The sequence below is a fragment of the Diadema antillarum genome, unplaced genomic scaffold (genome assembly GCF_040938485.1).
Source record: "Diadema antillarum isolate AM-2024a unplaced genomic scaffold, OU_Dant_1.0 seq00001311_RagTag, whole genome shotgun sequence".
Taxonomy (NCBI): domain Eukaryota; kingdom Metazoa; phylum Echinodermata; class Echinoidea; order Diadematoida; family Diadematidae; genus Diadema; species Diadema antillarum.
Window position 1 is genome coordinate 413155 of NW_027272084.1, and position 19630 is coordinate 432784.

Below are 19630 nucleotides of genomic sequence, written 5' to 3' on the forward strand. Positions count from 1 at the left end.
ATCTTACGTTTTGAGAATTTCATGTTAATGAAATAATGGCTTGGTGAGTGAATAAAAGTCAGTGTTACAGATAACATGGAGAACTTTCTCTTGTAAGACGTAAATTATTCTATTAATCAAAACTTTACCTGAATTACCCCAGGCCAAAAGTCTGTAATGTAAATGAGGAAGAATCAAAGTAGAATTAAGTTTGAACACAATAGGACGAGGAAAAATACCCTTCACTTCATTGTTGACTCCAGAGTTTCTAGTTATAACTTTACTGATATTAACAAAATCATGATCCCTGTGGAAAAGCAAAAAGGACGAAAAATTTTTAAAAAATAGGGAAAATGGCTAGACAATTTTATCTGTTACATTTGGTTTCTTATGTGCATCTTCACTGTGTCGTAAGTCTACAGAGGTGGATAGCGCTCGCATACACAATAACTTACTTAGTACAGAAGAAAGGGTATACAGTGAACGGAGGGGTGACAGATATCAGGATAATGCCACGTAGGCCTATTATTATTCTCACACCGGGATAAGAAGAAATGTAATTAGTAAACACAAGACATAAGCAAAATGCAAACTAAATTTGCTACTTTACTAATCACACAACTTGAAAATGTAATACCAGTCTATACAGAAAAAAGGGGGTTTAAAAATGTTGTGGGGGCAATAGCTGTTCAGATTTTCACCAAAATGACGGATACATTCAGAGACTACATCATAGATTCGTTGCGAGATGAGCACATGTAATCTAAGTAATGGTCAACTGCAGTGCAAATAGTACATGTACACACGAAACTTGGGTGCTTTTTCACAGAAATTATGATTTCTATAACAAAGAGAATGAATGAAAAAAGAGAATGCAGATTATAGGTCTTTTGGCCCCCCTCGACATTTTTCACGATAAATCAGTAACGTAAAAATCTCGCGCCACGACGTTTCGTGACTTTTTTCTTTGAAGTCTTGCGCAACTTTTGAGACCAAATTTGCAACCCCCGGGTACGCGGTTCTGAAGTTACGCAAGTGCATGTCGGACCCGAAATTCCTAAAAAAAAAGTAAAAACATGTACAAATCCATGCAAAAATTCTGTTTTTAGCCAAAATTCATAAATGTATCATTATTTTTACTTTCACTGCTTAAAATCAATTAATTTCATGTTGTTTATGATCGGAATAGTGTCGCCGATGATTTCCATCCAAGAAACAATAAAAATGATAAGTAGAAAACAATCAAATAAATAAGAAATTATAAAAACGCTAAAATACATAAGAAAAAATTGATACGGCCATTTTTTTTTACGTACATTCAATAAGAATCTTAAATAGAGTACCTAGATAAAAGAATTAGCAATTTTGGACCTATTTACAGATTCACAGCCATTTTTTCTATTTCATGCATAAATTCGCATAATTAATTTATTTAAAAGAAATTGAATAATTGCGGAATCATTACCTATTCAGTTTTGTAGATTACCTTGTGGGTGACGCGCGTGCCAATTTTTCTCGCGATCACGCAGTCAACGGCCAAATCGGGGGGGGGGGGGTGGTGGCAGCCCCCCACTCGGCCCCCAGTCTTGCTAGGCATCAAAATAGCCCAGTCTTTTTAGGATTTAAAGGGGGAGCTCTTCTTCGTTTTAGCTGTAGACCTACGTCAATATGTGACCGATACAGTCATGTACACGAGCACCAGATTACAACACAAAGGGGTTTCCCCTTAGAAAGTTACGGTTGAGTACTCAAGCTCGTATGTACACTATGAAACGGATACACAGTAGCTATATATCTGTACTACTACTGGGACTACTACAGTGGAACTACAGTCACCTCCCTGGTGCAGTACATTCTGCACGCTGTATTGCCCTGTGAGTAGGTCAGCGGAAGTACTCGCCATGCCATGCGCCAGTCAGCAGCAGTGGTAGTAAACACATGCGTTTATCTTCCCAAATAAAACACCGCTGTGGTAGGTCTACCAAACACGAAAGATTGCTCTCAGTTGCTGCGAAAGGCTGTACTTTGCTGCTATACACGTCGTCATCGGCGTTAGTTATCATCATTCTCATTTCCACTAGCAGCATGGGGTCGTGTGACAGTGTGTATTGTGACATTACTATGAAGTGGTGATTCTGAGAGATCTAAATATTTAATGCCGGCGTGTTACATTATTCACCATGGTCCCTCTGAGAGGTCTTCATTGTATGTTATTCATCGTTGGTAAGTCATCACTTTCCAGTGTTTTGTGGTAACGTGAAGTAGGTAGGCCTACCCGTCCTCATACAGTGCAGCAGCACTAGACATTAAGGAACTACCTTTCTATTTCCTGTCAATTTATTTTGCCTGTATCTTCGAAGGTGCATGCACGGTTAGACTGATGTTTTCAGTGTTTGTACACAATCATTGACATGGCATAATATATGCAAGCACCAGGGAAACTAAAAAAAAAAAAGGTATTTTGACAGACATGTCAATTTGAATATCAAATGTGTATTCTGAAATGAACAGACGGAGTGGCAGCAAGTAAATAATCGATATCAATACATTTCAAACATGTCCAACGTTTTGTTGTAAATATCATGCATCTAGGCTTCTCAATTTATTGTGTGTATATATTATTATTCCCATATATGTCGAATATGTATAAACATTGCTTTTTTACCTTTGTTTTGCATATTTATATTCTTTGTTGAAAATGAAAGTAAATGAATGAAAATAAATAAATGAATTTAATACCATGAGTACGCCAAGCGAGTGCCAACGTGACTCATATATGAGACATGTTCGTTTATGTGTTTTTCCCTCACATGAAGGTGGATTGCTTTTTGCCACGTCAGCGCAGCTCAGTGCTGACTTTGTTCGAGAACTCTCGGAGAAAGTTTCTAAGTCTAGGAAAGGAGATTCGGAAAGGGAGAACTGGATCACAGGTGGCGCGAATGACGGTGAATATTGACTGACAGGGCTCTACTCTTGCGAAAGATTCCCTCAAAATTAGGTCATGATATTTTTTTTTTCAACTGCCGTTCGAGTATGCGCTGAAGTAATTATTAAATAGCATTTCCATCTATCTGTCTACATCATACAGTCTGTATTCATTGTGAGTGTAGTTCCCAGAAAAAAAAAATGACATAATATTATTATTTCCTGACAGGGTTATTCTTGCAAAGAGATTCGCTCAAAATGTCATATTTTTATTTCCTTTACTGACGATTGCGTATGCGCAGAAGTTATTACATAGTATTTTCATCTATCTGTCTACATCATACAGTCTGCACTCATTGTGACTGTGGTTCCCAGGAATAAAAAAGTAAAAAGTTTGAAACATATTTCCTGGTAAATGGTCCTTCCTTTTCATTTTAATTCATCGTCTTCGTCTTGAGCACAGCGCTAATCAGTTGTTTTCCCCAAAAATAACAAGAAATTTGTGATGATCGATAACCTCTTATTGTCTGTGTATAAGATCCTCTTCTAACAATGTAGCCCCCACCCCACGGACCTTGTGAGTTTCCGACAATTCAGACTTGTTTTTATGTAATTTGATGTTTGAACACACTAGCGTTCTGATATGCATGAAAACGATATTGCACTGACAGTAATCATTTTCGTTTTAGTGCACTTTACGTAATTTGTTCTAATCAATCGTTTCTGACTCGTTTTATTTGGACTACAGATCGCAGAAGGAATAAAGCAATTTTCACACTCTTTTCACACCCAATTATCTCTGATCTTCACAGATTTTGGTGAATCGGATAATGTTGCTGATATTCTCAGTGGAATTGCTGGTCAGATCAGCAACCTGGGGCGAAAGAGGGGACAGGTGAGTTTGATTTATTGCCTTCGTTACCGTGATTACCGTTGCATGTGCTATGTGTGTGTCCTTTTCTTTTTCCCTCATTGAGAAAATGTGCCTGTACATTGAAACTCTTCCACAGTTTCCCTCTCCCTCAAAACGAACGAGTAAGTCAGTACAGTCTATCCCTATCTAATTCTACTACAGTTTTGGATTCCCCCTTTTAAAGGGATCGTATATAGTTTTGGTTGAGGCCTAAACTTCAGGATTTTTAACATTTTTGGGTGAGATAATGAGAAAGCTCTTATGAAATATGAAGGAGCATGCAATTCCAAGAGAAATTCAACGTTTATTTGATGAAAATTGGTTTTGAAATGGCTGGGATACCCAAAGCAGAGCAATATTAATAAAAGGTGGGACCCACCTTTTATTCCGACGGCTTTGTTTTACTTTGTTTTTGGATATATCGGCCATTCCAAAACCGATTTTCATAAAATAAACTTTGAATTCCTGTTAGAATGGTATGCTCTGTACTACATGTATTTCGCAAGTGGTTTCGTGGTATCTCGCAAAAAGTTAAAAGCCTATTTCTCATCTCCAACAATAACAATCTATCCCATACACATTCTTTTGACTTGTCACTGAGATATTTCAAGGATAGAATCATCCAGTATCCTCTGTAAAGGAGTTTGTTAAAATCGAATGCCGTAGAAACTGAAATTTTGTAGAATTCTCTCTCTCTCTCTTTTCCCCACAAATCTTTGCACCAACACTCTCAGCGTAGACAGCCGGTATAATCTTCACATTGTTCACTCTGGTCCACAACTAGACTGCCAAAAAGACGTTGTCGTTTTTCTCGATTTAAATTGTAAAAGGTGTGCTCAATTCAAGCTATGCTTTTGGATGCCACGCCCTTTTCAGTGTACATCCAGATATTTGTCACTAATTCCATATGCACCAAACATGAAGTGAGCAAACTGCCGTAATTTACTACTCATTTAACATGATTATTTCGTCATCGTTGTTGTTGTTGTTGTTGTTGTTGACTCTGGCAATGCAGGCGGTCAAAAGAGGGCGTGATATTGTGTACGAGACGCACCACCGCCTGCACAGCTGGGACGACGGCTGGGTGTTCGACTGCAAAATGAAGGACGTCGTCACCGGCACCCAAGTGGAAGTCAGACACGAGAAGCGTGAGAGCGACGCCATCGAGAAGGCTGTCGAAAAACTCTTCAGTGAGCTGGGATCAGCAGTTCATGATGGGGGTACTAGTATAATAAGCCATGATGTGTTTGAAAGTTTGCATGGTGATGTATGTTATTGAGGAAGAGAGGGTAGCGGTGCCAGCATGTATGTAGACTTGGTTTGAAAGAGGACTTTTGTATGGCGAAAGAAGTCCGTAGAATAGAAAGACAGGAAGTGAAGGAGGAAAGCAACATGGAAGAGTGTAATGAAGGGCAAAATAGTGACAGTCGAGGGGCAGCCGTAAGCTTACCACGTTTGATTCGCTATTTTGTGTGCTTCTCCACGCTATTTTGCGGTTAGGTAATGTGCATGACGATAGTTCCCAGACTGACCATATCCCGGATGTTGATACCCCACAAACAACGTCAAGTCCATCAGACAGGCAGCCCTCACAACCAACTGATGACGTAGCACCCATCAATACACAGACAGATCCTAACTCCAGGCAAAAGGACGCAGCTGATGGGCAAACGCTGGACCAAAGTAAAGTCGCCGACACAGCCAACCAAGAGTCAGGTTGGTACCGCCAACTGTTAAAAACTTTGCAAACAAATGGGAGGTGTAGTAATATGATTAATAGTCGGAATGGGAGTGTGTGTAAATGTGTCCTAGATACCTGTAAACGACGGAAACATTTTTTATTTCATAAGTATTTTCGACGAGTTCAGTAGCTTGTATCAATCGTGTCTACAACCACTACTTAACGTAGTGTGAACAGTACATTAATTTTTCTTGGCAGGCCCTATATCCAAAAAGTGACCGTAAAAATTCACACGTGACAATTTTTCTATTAATCCGTCCATCCATCTTTAACCCATAATCTATTTATTCATCTTATACAACCTTTCCATTTGTCTATTTATGTATTTATTAATTAATTAATTTATCTATCTATCTATCTATTTATCAATCTATTTATCTATCTATCTATCTATCTATCTGTCTGTCTATCTATCTATCTATTTATCTATAAAACTATGCCTCTCCATCTTTCTATCTAATATACAAATTTGACCACGTAACTATATGTCAAGCAAAATAGCATATAAATCTCATAATCTCACAGGTCAGTGGACGTTCACGGTTTATCGATTCTTCTGGAAGTACTTGACGGTAGAGGGCGGCGTAAAGGAATTCGCACTTTTCATCGGATCGTGTGTAATAGCTTGGCTTGTCGTGAGATATTCCAAGTCCAGTAAAGAGAGCATGCACAAAATGGTACGTAATGGATTACTTGAGTTGTGAGAACCAAAATACTGATGATGATGATGATCGCTTGAAGAGTTCATTATTCATTTATTATTCTATTGACACACGAGCGAAAGTACCAACACTGTAATGTGCTTATAAAAATAAGAACCAGAGCTACCCATCTGCATTGAAAACTGATTAAAAGTTACCAAAGATGTTTTGAAAATCTGTCATTTCTCGAGCTCGTGAACAGAAGACAAATTAATCAAATAGTCTAATGTTGCTTTCCTATTTATAAAAATGATAGGTCCTATTTCATTATTGGTATGTAATTTTCATAAATGATATTAAATTTCATGATGGCTAATATCCCTATATTAACCTAATACTATAATCTTTAAGGTGCCGTACATGCTATCACGTCATGACCTTAGTTAACACTATTATCCGACTCCCTTTATCTACAGGTATCATTGGCCAGACTTCTTGCAGGTAAACTAAGTGTATTGATATAATTTATCCTTATTTCTATTGTATCCCTTTAGTTTACGGACCTGTTCTCGTATTCATGTAAAGTGTTATTTCTATTGGCAATTGTAATTTTGTAAATTGTGTCTCAAATGTATGTTTTGGCCAGACCATAATATGTAAGCAAAGTGGACATTTCATTGTTCGTTTATTTCTTCTTTATTTTGCGATGTCAACTTTCATAAAGAGCCTTAAAAGAATAAGAGTGAGAAGGGGGCGGAGAGGGGAGTGGGTGAGAGTGGAAGAGAGAAACTTATAACAATACCAGTCTTGATTGAGACTTGCTTATGATTATGTCTTCTGTGCAGTTGATATTGAACCGGATGGCAATGGTTTATATGAACACCGCTTTGTTGGAACGGCAAGACCGACTACAGAGCAGCTCAATCCAGTCAAGGTAAACAGTGCTGTATTCTTGCTTTAATACTGAACTCGCGCGGATCCAGATTTTGTTCGAAATAATTCAGTTAAGGGCCTTTAGTTTTGGCAATGTAGAATAGACCTGCCAGTGAACACACTATGTTCGACCTCCCCCTCCTCTCACATGATTATGTGCGCACGAATACACATAAACAGAATCGTTTCATTGATGCTGCTATGGACGCATATTAGATGTTGCAATAGAGACAAGGGGAGGGGGGTTGGACCTATCATAATGCTAACATTACCACCCTCATTGCGACATGATCGACACGATTTCACATAATACTTACATTTTCGTATACAGTTCAGTAAATAACAGAGCTTACGAAACTAATGAAATGATACAAGACATAGAAATATATAGTAATTCCCTTTTTCAAAAAAAGAATAGAATTATTTAAAGTTTTTTTTTCCTTCATTGTGGCACTGATTTGAATTCATTTCATGACATAGTATTTCTTATTATCAGTCATAATTCTATATTTATTTGTTTTTATTTGATTATGATTGATTTGTCTAATCCTCAACTGCTTCTAAAACGAAAACTGAAACGGTTAATGAGGAGTCGATTGAGTCAAAACCATTTAGTATCGAGAATAATTGCACTATTAGTCCAGCACAGTCTGCGATACAGAGTAACCATCCGATGCATTTTGTTTTTGTTTCTGTTTTTCTTTGTTTTTGCGACAGTTCTATGCGTCGTTGTACAATTCCCGGCAAAAGGGTCTGGTCTACATTCTCAATAACTTCCTATTCTTCAAGCGCGCCCCCAACGAGCGGTCACGTCAACGAACCGGTTCAAAGGCTGACGTCGAAAACATCAAACACGTTTTCACCCAGCTCGGGTACGAGCCAGTGATTCACCAGGATCTGACGGCTGATGTGAGTGTGACATCATTACTAGTAATCTCCCTCCTTCGCCCTCTGACAGGATAGCAATGTCTAGAAAATATACAGGGTATTCACACACACAAGCACACACCCACATACATACGCGCGCGCGCTCGAAATGGGACACCCATGTAAGTTTATTTCCCCTCAGACAAACACGATTTACACTCGTTCGACTTTGACATCGTACCCCGTATAGAACTTAATAACAGACATTAAAGCATAATCAAAATAGAGTGTAGATTTTATTCATTGAACATAATTTAGATTAAACCTGAAAAAGCATCCTGTCTTGCAACTATTGTTCAAAATTTATCAACAGCTCTTGCAAGGCTGCAGAATCTTATGTATTATGTACATAGGTTTTGAGTTTTATAAATCCATGTTTTTCTCTATCATTATCGTTATCATCGTCATTGATAATGTCCTATCGCATATTCTGTGCTTGAGGGGGAAATGCCGCGTAACATCAAACATGGTAATTATTTTCGTCATGATCATTATCATGTACAAAATGAGGTAAAACACTATACATTCTACCTATAAATGTTCTTGTGATGACTGAGTTTCTCCCTCGACCCAACATTACGTTTCGATATTTTCTTCAGGTGGTCACTTGAGTAAGACTAAAATGTAGTGACTTCCTGACACATTATCCAACTATCACGACCATTTATTTAGATCATCAACATTTGATTTCCCTTCCTTATCATGTGCTTATAGTCGCCTCATGTACTACTATGACTTAAAATCTACATTTCTTGATTCTTGTGGGTCTTGTCGTTTTTCTTCTTTTTAAAGAAATTTTATCACGGATTATTAATCTTGACTAGTAGTAGTCACTACTTTTTATTAATTTGATGTAGGCGATCAGGAGTACATTGGATGCCTTTATTCTGCGAATCAACGCAGAGGGCGCCCATCGTCACAGCTCTGCCGCCGTATTCGTGATGACGCACGGCAGGCAGGACGGTATTCTGGGAACGGACGAGAATGTGGTCACCATCAAAGAAATTATGGCGCGACTGTCGGGAAAACGGTGTCCAGCCCTCATCGACAAGCCGAAGATGGTCTTCATTCAGGCGTGTAGGGGATGTGAGTACAATTTGTACAACAACGGTGGACTCCCGTTAAAAGTTTAAAGTTCAAATTTATTTTCATTTCCACCAGATAAACAGAGATGATTATGATTATACAATGTATAAGCAAACATAATGTTTATGATGATATTGCAAAAACGTAAATTAACAAAATACTTGTGATAATGAGTAACAATATGAAGAAAACATAATTTTAAAGTAAAAATTGAATAAGGACGGGAATGGAAATGGAGCGTCCCACTATAAAGCAAAGCTTGTACAATATGGGACCCTCAGAAAATAACGAAGTGCTCAGGACCGGCAGTTTTCTTTCGTTATATCGAAATTTTGTTACAACCGAAAAAAAAAAATAAAAACAGTAAAGAACATAGAGCTGATAATGTTGAAGCCTAATTTTTTATTCAGTCGTAACCGCAATTCGTTAAAACCGTGTTTGTTATAACTGGAGTGCACTGTATTTACGAATTTACCACAATTTCAAACTGCATCTACGTATTTTTTTTAAAGTTCTTTACAACGTGTACGCAAGGTATGAAATTTCCGTTTGCAGCAAATGAAACCTCTTCTACTACAGCATCGTTGATAATTTCCAAGGAGCCTTTTTTTCTCTCCCTCCTTTTTTGTTTCCTTATTTGGAAATTATTCCTTCTTGCAGCTTCGTCACTGAAAACAACCAGAAACTAGTCAAAACTTAGACTTCACATTCCCTAATCCGCAAGGACCCTTTCGTAGTCTCAACCCTGTCAATCACAGGTTCATTCATATTCCTCTACCCCCATTAAAACACAAATAGAATAATCCTTCATGAAGTCCTTTGGCTAAGAGAAGCACTTTGCTCGAAACTGCACGTGAATTCAATGCTGATGACTTTTTTTCTTTCAATAACATGAAATGAAAATAGTCTCTTGTTACATACTATATTGCAGCCAATGTGCAAGAAAGTGCATTCGACGGCATGGTCTATGACGAAAACATCAAACCAAGAGCAAGCGGTGATGGCGATGCCATTACCACGGATAACAGCGCCAACATTCAGTACGATGGACACGAGACAGATCAGCCCCTGGTAACCGATGGTATCCCCGACAACAGCGACATCTACGTTGCGTTCGCGACATCTGATGGTATGAGCGCAAAGATACCGTTTCATGCATTAAGATTCCACTCAAATTATAGTATACAGTGTTGTATTTGCGACATACATCCATGACAATGTAAAGAAACACATAAATTGACACTTCAGTATATTACATGTGAACCAAAGCATGAAATCGTTCACAACATTTACGTCAATTCTTTCAATCATTAAACGCCATGAGCAGAATCAAGTTGACTTAATGTTCATTGTTGGGAAAATACAGACTTTGAGAACATACAGTAATGATTTATTAAATCTGTATAAGTAATGATTATTGTTCTCGGGCAACGTTTTGTTATAGGCAGTGTTCTGTATCATGGTTATTTTCATCATCTGCGATGCAACGCTTTCATTTGAACTTTCATAGAAATAACGTTCCTTCACAATGGTAACATTTTGTTTTCACTTTCAAAGACTTCACGCAAATATAAAGGTAATAATGATTTTACTCAACAATAGAGATCTATCAGGAAATTGACATGGTAGAATTAAACAAGAATACCGTTTTCAAAACCAATGCCGTTTTCGCACTTGCAACAAATTGCCCTTACGATATTAAGTTCTAATCAGGTGCCTGTGGCACACGTAAAGAACATTATATTCTAAACGTGCGGACAGCAAGGCCAACGCTGTGTGCTGTTATGAATCGTGTGTGGTTGTGCGGCTTGTGTGTTCACACAGAGGATTCATCATACTGTCGTCTCTTTCCTGTGATATGTGGTTTTCCCTACACCCCACAGGATATTTTTCGATAAGACACAAGGAGAAAGGAACCTGGTTCGTCCAGGCAATTTGTGAGGAGTTCCTTGCCGGAAGTCACGTGGACGATCTTGATACAATGATGGAAAGTGTAAGTCCATTTTATGCATGCTCAGCTGAAGATGTTTAGATATGGCAAGAAGTCTGAAATCTGTGCCCGCTATCCATTCAAAAAAACCGAGGGAATGTTTTTCATTACACAAACGAGTGAATGTACAAAGTGTTGCCCAGTATATCACATTGCCAAGAAGGAAGCAAGTCTTAACTTTTCTATAAACTAATCTAGAGGTATGCGGATATAACATTTCGTTTATTCGTGCTATCCGATTTCCAAGCAATGTGGACTATTGACCTAGTGATTCATTGCTACTTCCTGAAATGTGCTTTGCATGGGCAATGGTGTTTGTTTTCCTCGTCTCAATGTAAAACTCAAATATGACTTTAATCGTGTGAAATCTAAGATATGTAATCTAAGTTTATCTGATCTGTTTCAGTCTAATCCAATCTAGTGTACTAGCATTCATGTCCTCTAATGTACTTGCGTAATCGATTCTAATGAGATCATATTTCCCGACAAAAACAGACCGATAAACTGAAATGTAGAGGGCTACTGTAGGAACAAACCTGGGGCCTGTTGCATAAAAGTTACTATTGTGGTAACTTCGCCATAATAATAGTAACTACCATGGCAACAATACTCAATAGCCAATCAAAATCGAGAATTCCATGAAGTTACCATGGGATGGCAAAGTTACCATAATGGTGACTTTTATACAACGGGCCCCTGGTCTGAGAATTATCTAGTGGCGTGAAATACGTTCAAGCTGTTCTCCAAGTCACACCAGACTATCTCTGTGAACCCTCGTTCCCCTTGTCTTGCCTTTTTCGACTCACCACTTTACCATGTCTCCTGCCCTTGAATGTCACGCAAGTGTAATCTTCTTATACATAACCTACAGGTGACACGGCGGGTAACCAGCCTTACTGCACAAATGATCACTGAAACGGGCGATGTCCTAACCATGTTACAAACACCCGATATACGGAAGCAGGGCGTGAGAAGGAAAATCTTCTTTGCGCCAAAATACCCGGAAGTATAGGTGAAATGTTGCAGATCCGTTGCAGTCATTAATGGTGCTGACCGTTCTTCAACTTCGTTGTCTGTTTCGTCTTAAAAGGCTATTCCGTGACAGTGACCTTTGCTGCAGAAAAGTCATGATCTTTTGAACTCGCACACTGAATTTTCTATAAGAAAGTTTGGGGTTCAATCCAGGGGTTCATTGTTTGCGAGAGCAGTTGGGTGCACATGCAACAGCGCCCTCTTTGAATCCCGGAACCGTCTCCCTTTAAACTTTAAAGGGAGACGGGTCCGGGATTCAAAGAGGGCGCTGTTTAAATTAAAGGGCTCGTATACTTTTGGTTGAGACCTAACTTCAGGTTTTTAACATTTTGGGGTGAGATAATGAAAAACCTCTACTGAAATATGAAAGAGCATGTAATTCCAAGAGAAATTCAACGTTTATTTGATGAAAATTGGTTATGAAATGGCTGAGATATCGAAAACAGAACAATACTAATAAAATATGGGACCCACATTTTATTGCGATCGTCATGTATTATTTTGTTTTTGGAATTGTTGTTGGATGTCTCAGCCATTCCAAAATCGATTTCATCGAGTAAAGTTAAGTGAATTTCTCTTACAATGGTATGCTCTGTACCATTCCATAAATGGTTTCTAGGTATCTCGCAAAAAGTAGAAAGCCAAATCCTCAGCTCCACCAATACTGTACCATCCCTTTAAGGTGCTAACCGGTTGCCTAGAATATTGACCTGATCCTCAAGTCTTGTCCCCTACCGTGGAAGAGAGAACGGGGCGCACTCAGTTTCCCAATACGTTGAATATAGGTCTGGTTGTTTGAAGATTCGAAATATTCAGGCCTTCACTGAATCAGTATTGTCCTTCACACGGCACTGACATTGTTATCTGTGCAGTAACTATACTCTTCAATTATACATTCCGGATCAGTAAAGGGACATTGGTTTCGTGGTATAATTGATTTTCCCTGCAATATTGAAATCAAAGATGCCCATTGGAATCTTTTAGGCTGAGTATTCAATACAGTGTTTATTTTATGGTATAATGTTAGCTTTAAAGGGATCGTATAGTTTTGGTTGAGACCTAATTTCAGGTTTCTAACATTTTTGGTGAGATAATGAGAAACCTCTTATGAAATATGAAAGAGCATGTAATTCCATTTGGAATTCAATGTTTATTTGATGAAAGTTGGTTTTGAAATGGCTGAGATATCCAAAACAGAGCGACTAACAAGTGTGGGACCCACACTTTATTACGATCACTTTGTTTTACTTTGTTTTTAGATGTTTCAGTCATTCCAAACCCGATTTTCATCAAATAAACTTTGAATTCCTCTCAAAATGGTATGCTCTGTACTATTTTATAAGTATTTTCTTGGTATCTCACAAAAAGTTAAAAAGCCCAATTCATCTCCACCAATACTGTACCATCCCTTTAATGTGTATAATAAGGAACAATTGTGTACGGTACATTCAGTCACTCACAAATGATGTACAGGCGTATTAACTTTCTTGACACGTTTGCTTTCAGTTTGAACAGCAATAATTTATAGCTTCATGAACACATTATCAGGTGGCATTAATATTTGGAACTATAATATACAGGTCAGATTTCCTCAGTGGGAAACATGTTTTCTTAGATCTACGCTTTCGTATTAATTAATATTGATATCAACATTACATTGAAGGGATCGTATAGTTTTGGTTAAGATTTAACTTCTCTTTTCTCTTTTTTCTTTTTGTGAGAGGTGAGATATTTGAAGAAACTTGGTTTTGAAATGGCTGAGATATCCAAAACAGAGCGATAGTAATAAAACTTTCATTACGATCGCTTTTTTTTACATTTTTTTTTGGAGGTTTCAGCCATTCCAAACCCGATTTTCATCAAATAAACTTTCAATTCCTCTTAGAATAGCATGCTCTGTACTATTTCATTAGTGGTTTCTTGGTATAAAAGTTAAAAGCCCAATCCTCGTCTCCACCAAAACTTTACCATCCCTTTAATAATTAGTGATTTTATTCTTGCTTTTGAGATTCAAATGGTGCACAAAAATCCTACAAAATATGAATTGGTTTGATTCTCGTAAAGCAATTTAATTTTTTACTATAATAATGCATGTAATGAGGTATAACCACTGCTCACGAAAACATCACTACACACATTCCCGTAATATAGATATTGTTTTGTTACATTAGAATTTCTACGAACTGACATGAGACTGATGATAATATTATGTGTGTGTTTTTTTGTTTGTTTGTTTTGTTTTGTTTTGTTTTGTTTTTGTTTTTGTTTTTGTTTTTGTTTTTGTTTTTTTTGGGGGGGGGGGCATAATGGCATTTGAAAACAAGTACAACAGATACAAGAAGAATTGATGCCGAATAGAAATAGCATGAACTCTTGGAAAGAGATGAAGTTAAATCCCATGTTTTATTTTGAAGTCTTGCAGTTTGTAATTTGTCTTCAGAATCATTGTTAATTGTGATGATACTCATTATTACCAGCACCCACTTATTCATCCATTATGACAGAATGAAAGAATATATACATTTTTCGTGAATCTCGTATTCTGAATTATTCTAGCAAGTGAATGTAATCCCTTCTAACTCTCAAAAGCGTTTTGACTTTCTTGAACATGGTTGTATTTTAAACTTTACTCTGTCAGGTTTAGCAAGGTGAAAGAATCGAGCGATTGTTATTGGTGTCACTCTGTTCCCGTCTTTTCTTTTACCATCATATATAATTATTCTTTTTTTTTTCCATTCAGAAGGAGCCCGTTGATAATGTGTATAATGGCAATAATTGATATAAGTCCTTAGAAGAATGGCTCTCCACTGATGGTTGTTAAAAAAGGGACTAAAATATCGAACAGAGAGAGAGAGAGAGGAAAAAAGAAAAACTTACTAGTATGCAACGTAACCAAGCTTCCTGCCAACCCTGTGCAATGACCATAGTTACGGCCTTTGACCCGATGCTAAACACAGTCGCCAGTTAATTGTATAAATTAGCCATCTTAGCGTCTGATGTATTAGCTTTCCGCCTCAGTTCTTTCCATCTTCTTCTCGATAGTACGAGTGGCTACACAACATGTCTCCCCTCGTTTTATGGGCTGTCATTATACAGTTTAAAGAAAAAGAGCAGCATAAAAGAGTGAAACAAGACGTGACTTATCAATGGCGCATCCACCACAGAAAACAGATGGGCGAGCTACCCGAGTTTAGCGGTGATTGGGTGATGTGAATACACCTATAGAATAGATAAAAGCAAAGAGAGTGTATGTTCTACGAAAGGGTTGCATCGAACAGCTACGCATTCGATGCTTAATACATCCAATTATTTCAATGTTCATAGATATTATAATGGCACAGCAGTGGCGAATAAACTGTTGGTCGTTATTTAATCCATGGAAATGCCTAGTGCGACTATTGTTGTCCCCCCATCTTGACGAGAAATGAGCGTGTGCGGGATGCAAGCTTACGTGCGTTTGTGTGCGCGCTACCATTTATAATTCAGAACGGACGTGCCGGTGCCCCGATGTAATTCACAGATTACATGGTGCGCTTTATAGCAACGCGTGTTTTCCGGCATGAAAACCCTCTCTCGCGATAGATCAATTCGTGACTTTTCAGAACGGCGCAGCGTGAGAGCTTTATCTAACGATGTGCATGTTTTCTTTTTATTAACAACGCACAATTACTCCACAATAAAGTGTTAAAGCGGGTGATATAAATTGCGAGGTACTCTGGTATGATTAGGAACTTTCATGGAGGAGACAAAGTCATAGAAAATGCGTAAACTCTTTCATAGATGCTTTGCTAAACTACTAAAACCACTGTAATGCATTTTTGTTTGTCTCCCCCGCCTTTTAACCCTTTTTGCTGGAGGTTAAAATGGATGCATGCTCAAGCGTGACTTTAGGTTAGTGATGAGTGTCTTTTTGCAATGTACCCGCACGATATTTCCCTATGTCAGTTACCTCACACTTTTCACAGAAACACTTGATCTGTGTTTTGTTTTGTATTTTTTTTTCTTTTCTGTAATAAAATTTCCAACATTGGGTTCATGCAACTTTTGCTTCTCCCTGAAAGCCCTTCCTGGTTGGTGCCAAAAAGTGACTGGATTTGCTATTCCAGACAAAGCGAAAGGCGCATGCGCGGATGCGTGCGCGTTTGTTTGGGTTTGTATAGTTATTATGCACACATGTGAGTGTGTGTGTGTGTGTGTGTGTGTGTGCGTGTATGTGTGTGTGTGTGTCTGTATTTTCTCGTGACTGAATTATCAGTGGTATTGATTCACAATCGAGATATTTATGTTGAAGAGAGATTGTTTGCAGTATAAATTGAAAAATGGATTTGTTTGTGTTTTGAATTGTATTTGTATTGTTTTTGTTCAGGTTACAACCCAGAATGGGTTAATTCATGAATGATTTGAATGAAATCAATAGATATCAAGGAAAACAAAAAGTATGTGTGTATGTGTGTGTGTGTGTGTGTGTGTGTGTGTGTATTGTGGTTTGTCTGTGTGTAAGCGAGCGTGTCAGTAATTGTATGATAATCACCAAAGACATATTATTTTGAGGGGGCCAGTCTCCACGCGTATTACACGTAGTCCGTTGACGCCAGCAAGGGAATAAACAGTTAAAATCGTCAAGCTCTCACGTTCCTTCCTCCGTGATCCTTGATGCAATTAACGTGGCATGAGCACGCAAACATAAAACAGAGAGCAACAAGAAAGGAACATCAATCGCTGTAATTCCCACTCTTCTCAACAATTTATTCCTTCAATTCATCGCATCAAATTCTTAATGCCTTGTGTGCTTTAAGCTTCGCCGATTTACCCTTAGATATATCGAGAAGCGACTTGTGTATCATGTTTGGTTTAACAAAATGTACTGGATATGAAAGTAAAGAAATAAGTTGTAGCACAGTATTTTTCTTAGAAATATATATATACTTATATGTATGTATTTTATATGTATTGTATATATGTATATTTTAGGTTTGATAGCAATTTAAATCATTCATTTATATATTTCCAATTCAATACATAACAAAATTTTCAAAATTCAAACTACTATCGCCTTGTTAAATACAATGTATACATTTTGAATGGAGAGATCATGAAAAGTACACACGAGGCCTGTTGGAACTGATCCCCTACAAACAATCATTATTACATTTCAAACAAACAATAATCAGACAAATTTGATGATAAATCAAATTTGGAAGATACAATGAAAAGAGAAGAAAAGAGGCAGACGAAGAAACATTGCATACTTATACATGTAATTTCAATTACATTTCATCAAAAAAAATTTGTTTTGCAATAAAACCTTTTTAATTTGATTTAATGCGTTAGTATTTTTGACTGATGGAAGAAGGTTACTCCAAAGAATATTTAGGTCCATTGTAAAATATGGCAGATTGAGGGTTTTTTGTTTGCTTGTTTGTTTGTTTGTGTTTTTTTTAATCCGGTATAATGGTGAGGGAATATTTTGATTGCATTTCATTTGTGCCATGATATGTTATATTTCTGTCATGGTTGGGATTTATATCATGTCAGTCCCAGCCGTTACAGGAGAAATATCCTGTTTTCAACAATAACCTCTGTTATATTTTTGGCCCCATAACTGTTTTCCATTATTTTGTGCCGTTATATCCGAAAGGGAGGCCGATACGCAATGCATATACCGTAGTTACCGTACCTAGATGTTAATGATAGTGGGATAAAATGCATGCGGTTTGAATCACTTTTCATTAGGCATGAATTTTGTATTGGCTTTGAAAGGGTAATCATTAATATTTGACAATCAGATTCACCTTCCCAAACGAGAGGTTGATCTGTATTACTAAAACATGACTGATAAACGCTTGGGGAGGGGAGGGGGGTTCAGGAGTACTTAATCAGAAAGAGATAGCTGCGTTGCTGTTTTTCCGCTGGTGTACAGTACCATGCACTTCACACCATAAGTAATAGATTTACTTTTGCAGAGACGATGTGCGAACAAAGCGATATCTATATTCATTTAAAACGGAGGGTAACCAATATCATGTTTGCTGCACTGTATACTTATCAGTTACACTTTTGCAAGTGCATCTCATAGCGTGCGAATTCTTTTTCTTTTGATAATTGTTACTGATAGTGCAGCATGCTATGTCAAATCAGAGCTTAATGAATATACAAGGACCTGTCGTTAACGTGTATCGTCTTCGACTTTCCAAATATTTTATCCATTTTGAAATACATGTATGTTGCTTTTGTAATTTTAAGCGATTGTAATTGGCACAATGATCAGCTAAGCTTTTGTCTTACTTTGTTTCATTATAGTGCCCTCATTTACGTACATAATAACTCTGATCGGTGTGGCTCAAAATAAAAGCAGCATCGATGCATGAATCCACCGGCTGATTAGCACCACGGAAAATGATTTCGAATGTAAACACGTGTAATCAAATTATTGCAGCAGATCCGATAAAGCTGTTATAACCCTTTTATTCAGCTACTATACCGAGTTTCACTGTCTGATTCATGTTCATCGGCAAAGTCATTTCTTGTCGTCTAGCGTCTCTTTTTGAAGTACTCTTTTTTATTTTGTCATCGCTTTGAACACACACACACACACACACACACACACACACACACACACACAAAGAAAGGCTAACCTGTTATGAATTGTATTTTGTGTTTTAAGGCGCGTTATTCCTTGTGTCTTTTGTTCTTTTATCAATACAATGTAAGCTTTCAGGAAAATCAAGCAGATGGTTTCAAATCTTACAACATCTGTACATGATTGTCTGTGCTCAAGGTTGGGAAATCGTCCTTTCTTCAGTTACGTTACGAGCTTCGCTCATGTCGAGATTCGCTCCCGAACCATGACATATTATTATTACGATGAACATTTCAGTTTTTGTAACTGAAAAAAAGGAAACAAAGAAAACAAAGACGGAATGAGGATATAATACAGTGGATGTTTTTGGATAGTGAATAGAGCACAAAAGCAAAGAGGAGCAGATCATCACTTCCGCACAATGAGCCGTGTGAACAGCCCGTTTGTACACTATTTGAAAAGATTTTAATCATACTAATTGTGATGCGCACGATTGAGCGGCTTGCTTGAGCGACGTGGAGTTAGGCAGCTTGTGGCTCGATCGTCTCCTCCCGTCGTTCCCCGCTCCAACCGACAGTAGATGCCGATCGACAAGTCCCGACAAAAACTCGTTTTTGTCGGGATGTCTTTCCCATTTTTGTTTTGGATGTTGAATAGATGTGAAGCACGAGCATGGTGTGGAGTTGCAATACATGATATCATCAATATCTCCATTGTGTATGACTGTACACGGTTGGGTTCTAATGTAGTCTGTCTGGATCAAAGAGTGTCTCCCTGCTTTCTTTTGTCCTCTTATGTGATTGTTTTGTTTTTATTTGCTGTTTGTTTGCTTTTTGATGAAATGTATGCTTGCATAACTTGCTTCATCTTATTTCTATCCATA

General features: G+C 37.7%; 1 protein-coding gene across 1 annotated transcript; it reads left to right on the forward strand.

Moving 5' to 3' along the window:
• The first annotated feature begins 1733 nt into the window (after nucleotides 1-1733).
• On the forward strand, nucleotides 1734-12406 carry LOC139708128 (uncharacterized). Its single transcript, XM_071620105.1, has 13 exons — nucleotides 1734-2202; nucleotides 2796-2924; nucleotides 3717-3799; nucleotides 4833-5037; nucleotides 5318-5533; nucleotides 6084-6235; nucleotides 6676-6700; nucleotides 7045-7133; nucleotides 7850-8041; nucleotides 8917-9145; nucleotides 10077-10274; nucleotides 11029-11138; nucleotides 12007-12406. The coding sequence occupies exons 1-13, from the start codon at nucleotides 2160-2162 to the stop codon at nucleotides 12145-12147; spliced, it is 1812 nt and encodes a 603-aa protein (XP_071476206.1). The 5' UTR covers nucleotides 1734-2159; the 3' UTR covers nucleotides 12148-12406.
• The last annotated feature ends 7224 nt before the right edge of the window (nucleotides 12407-19630 follow it).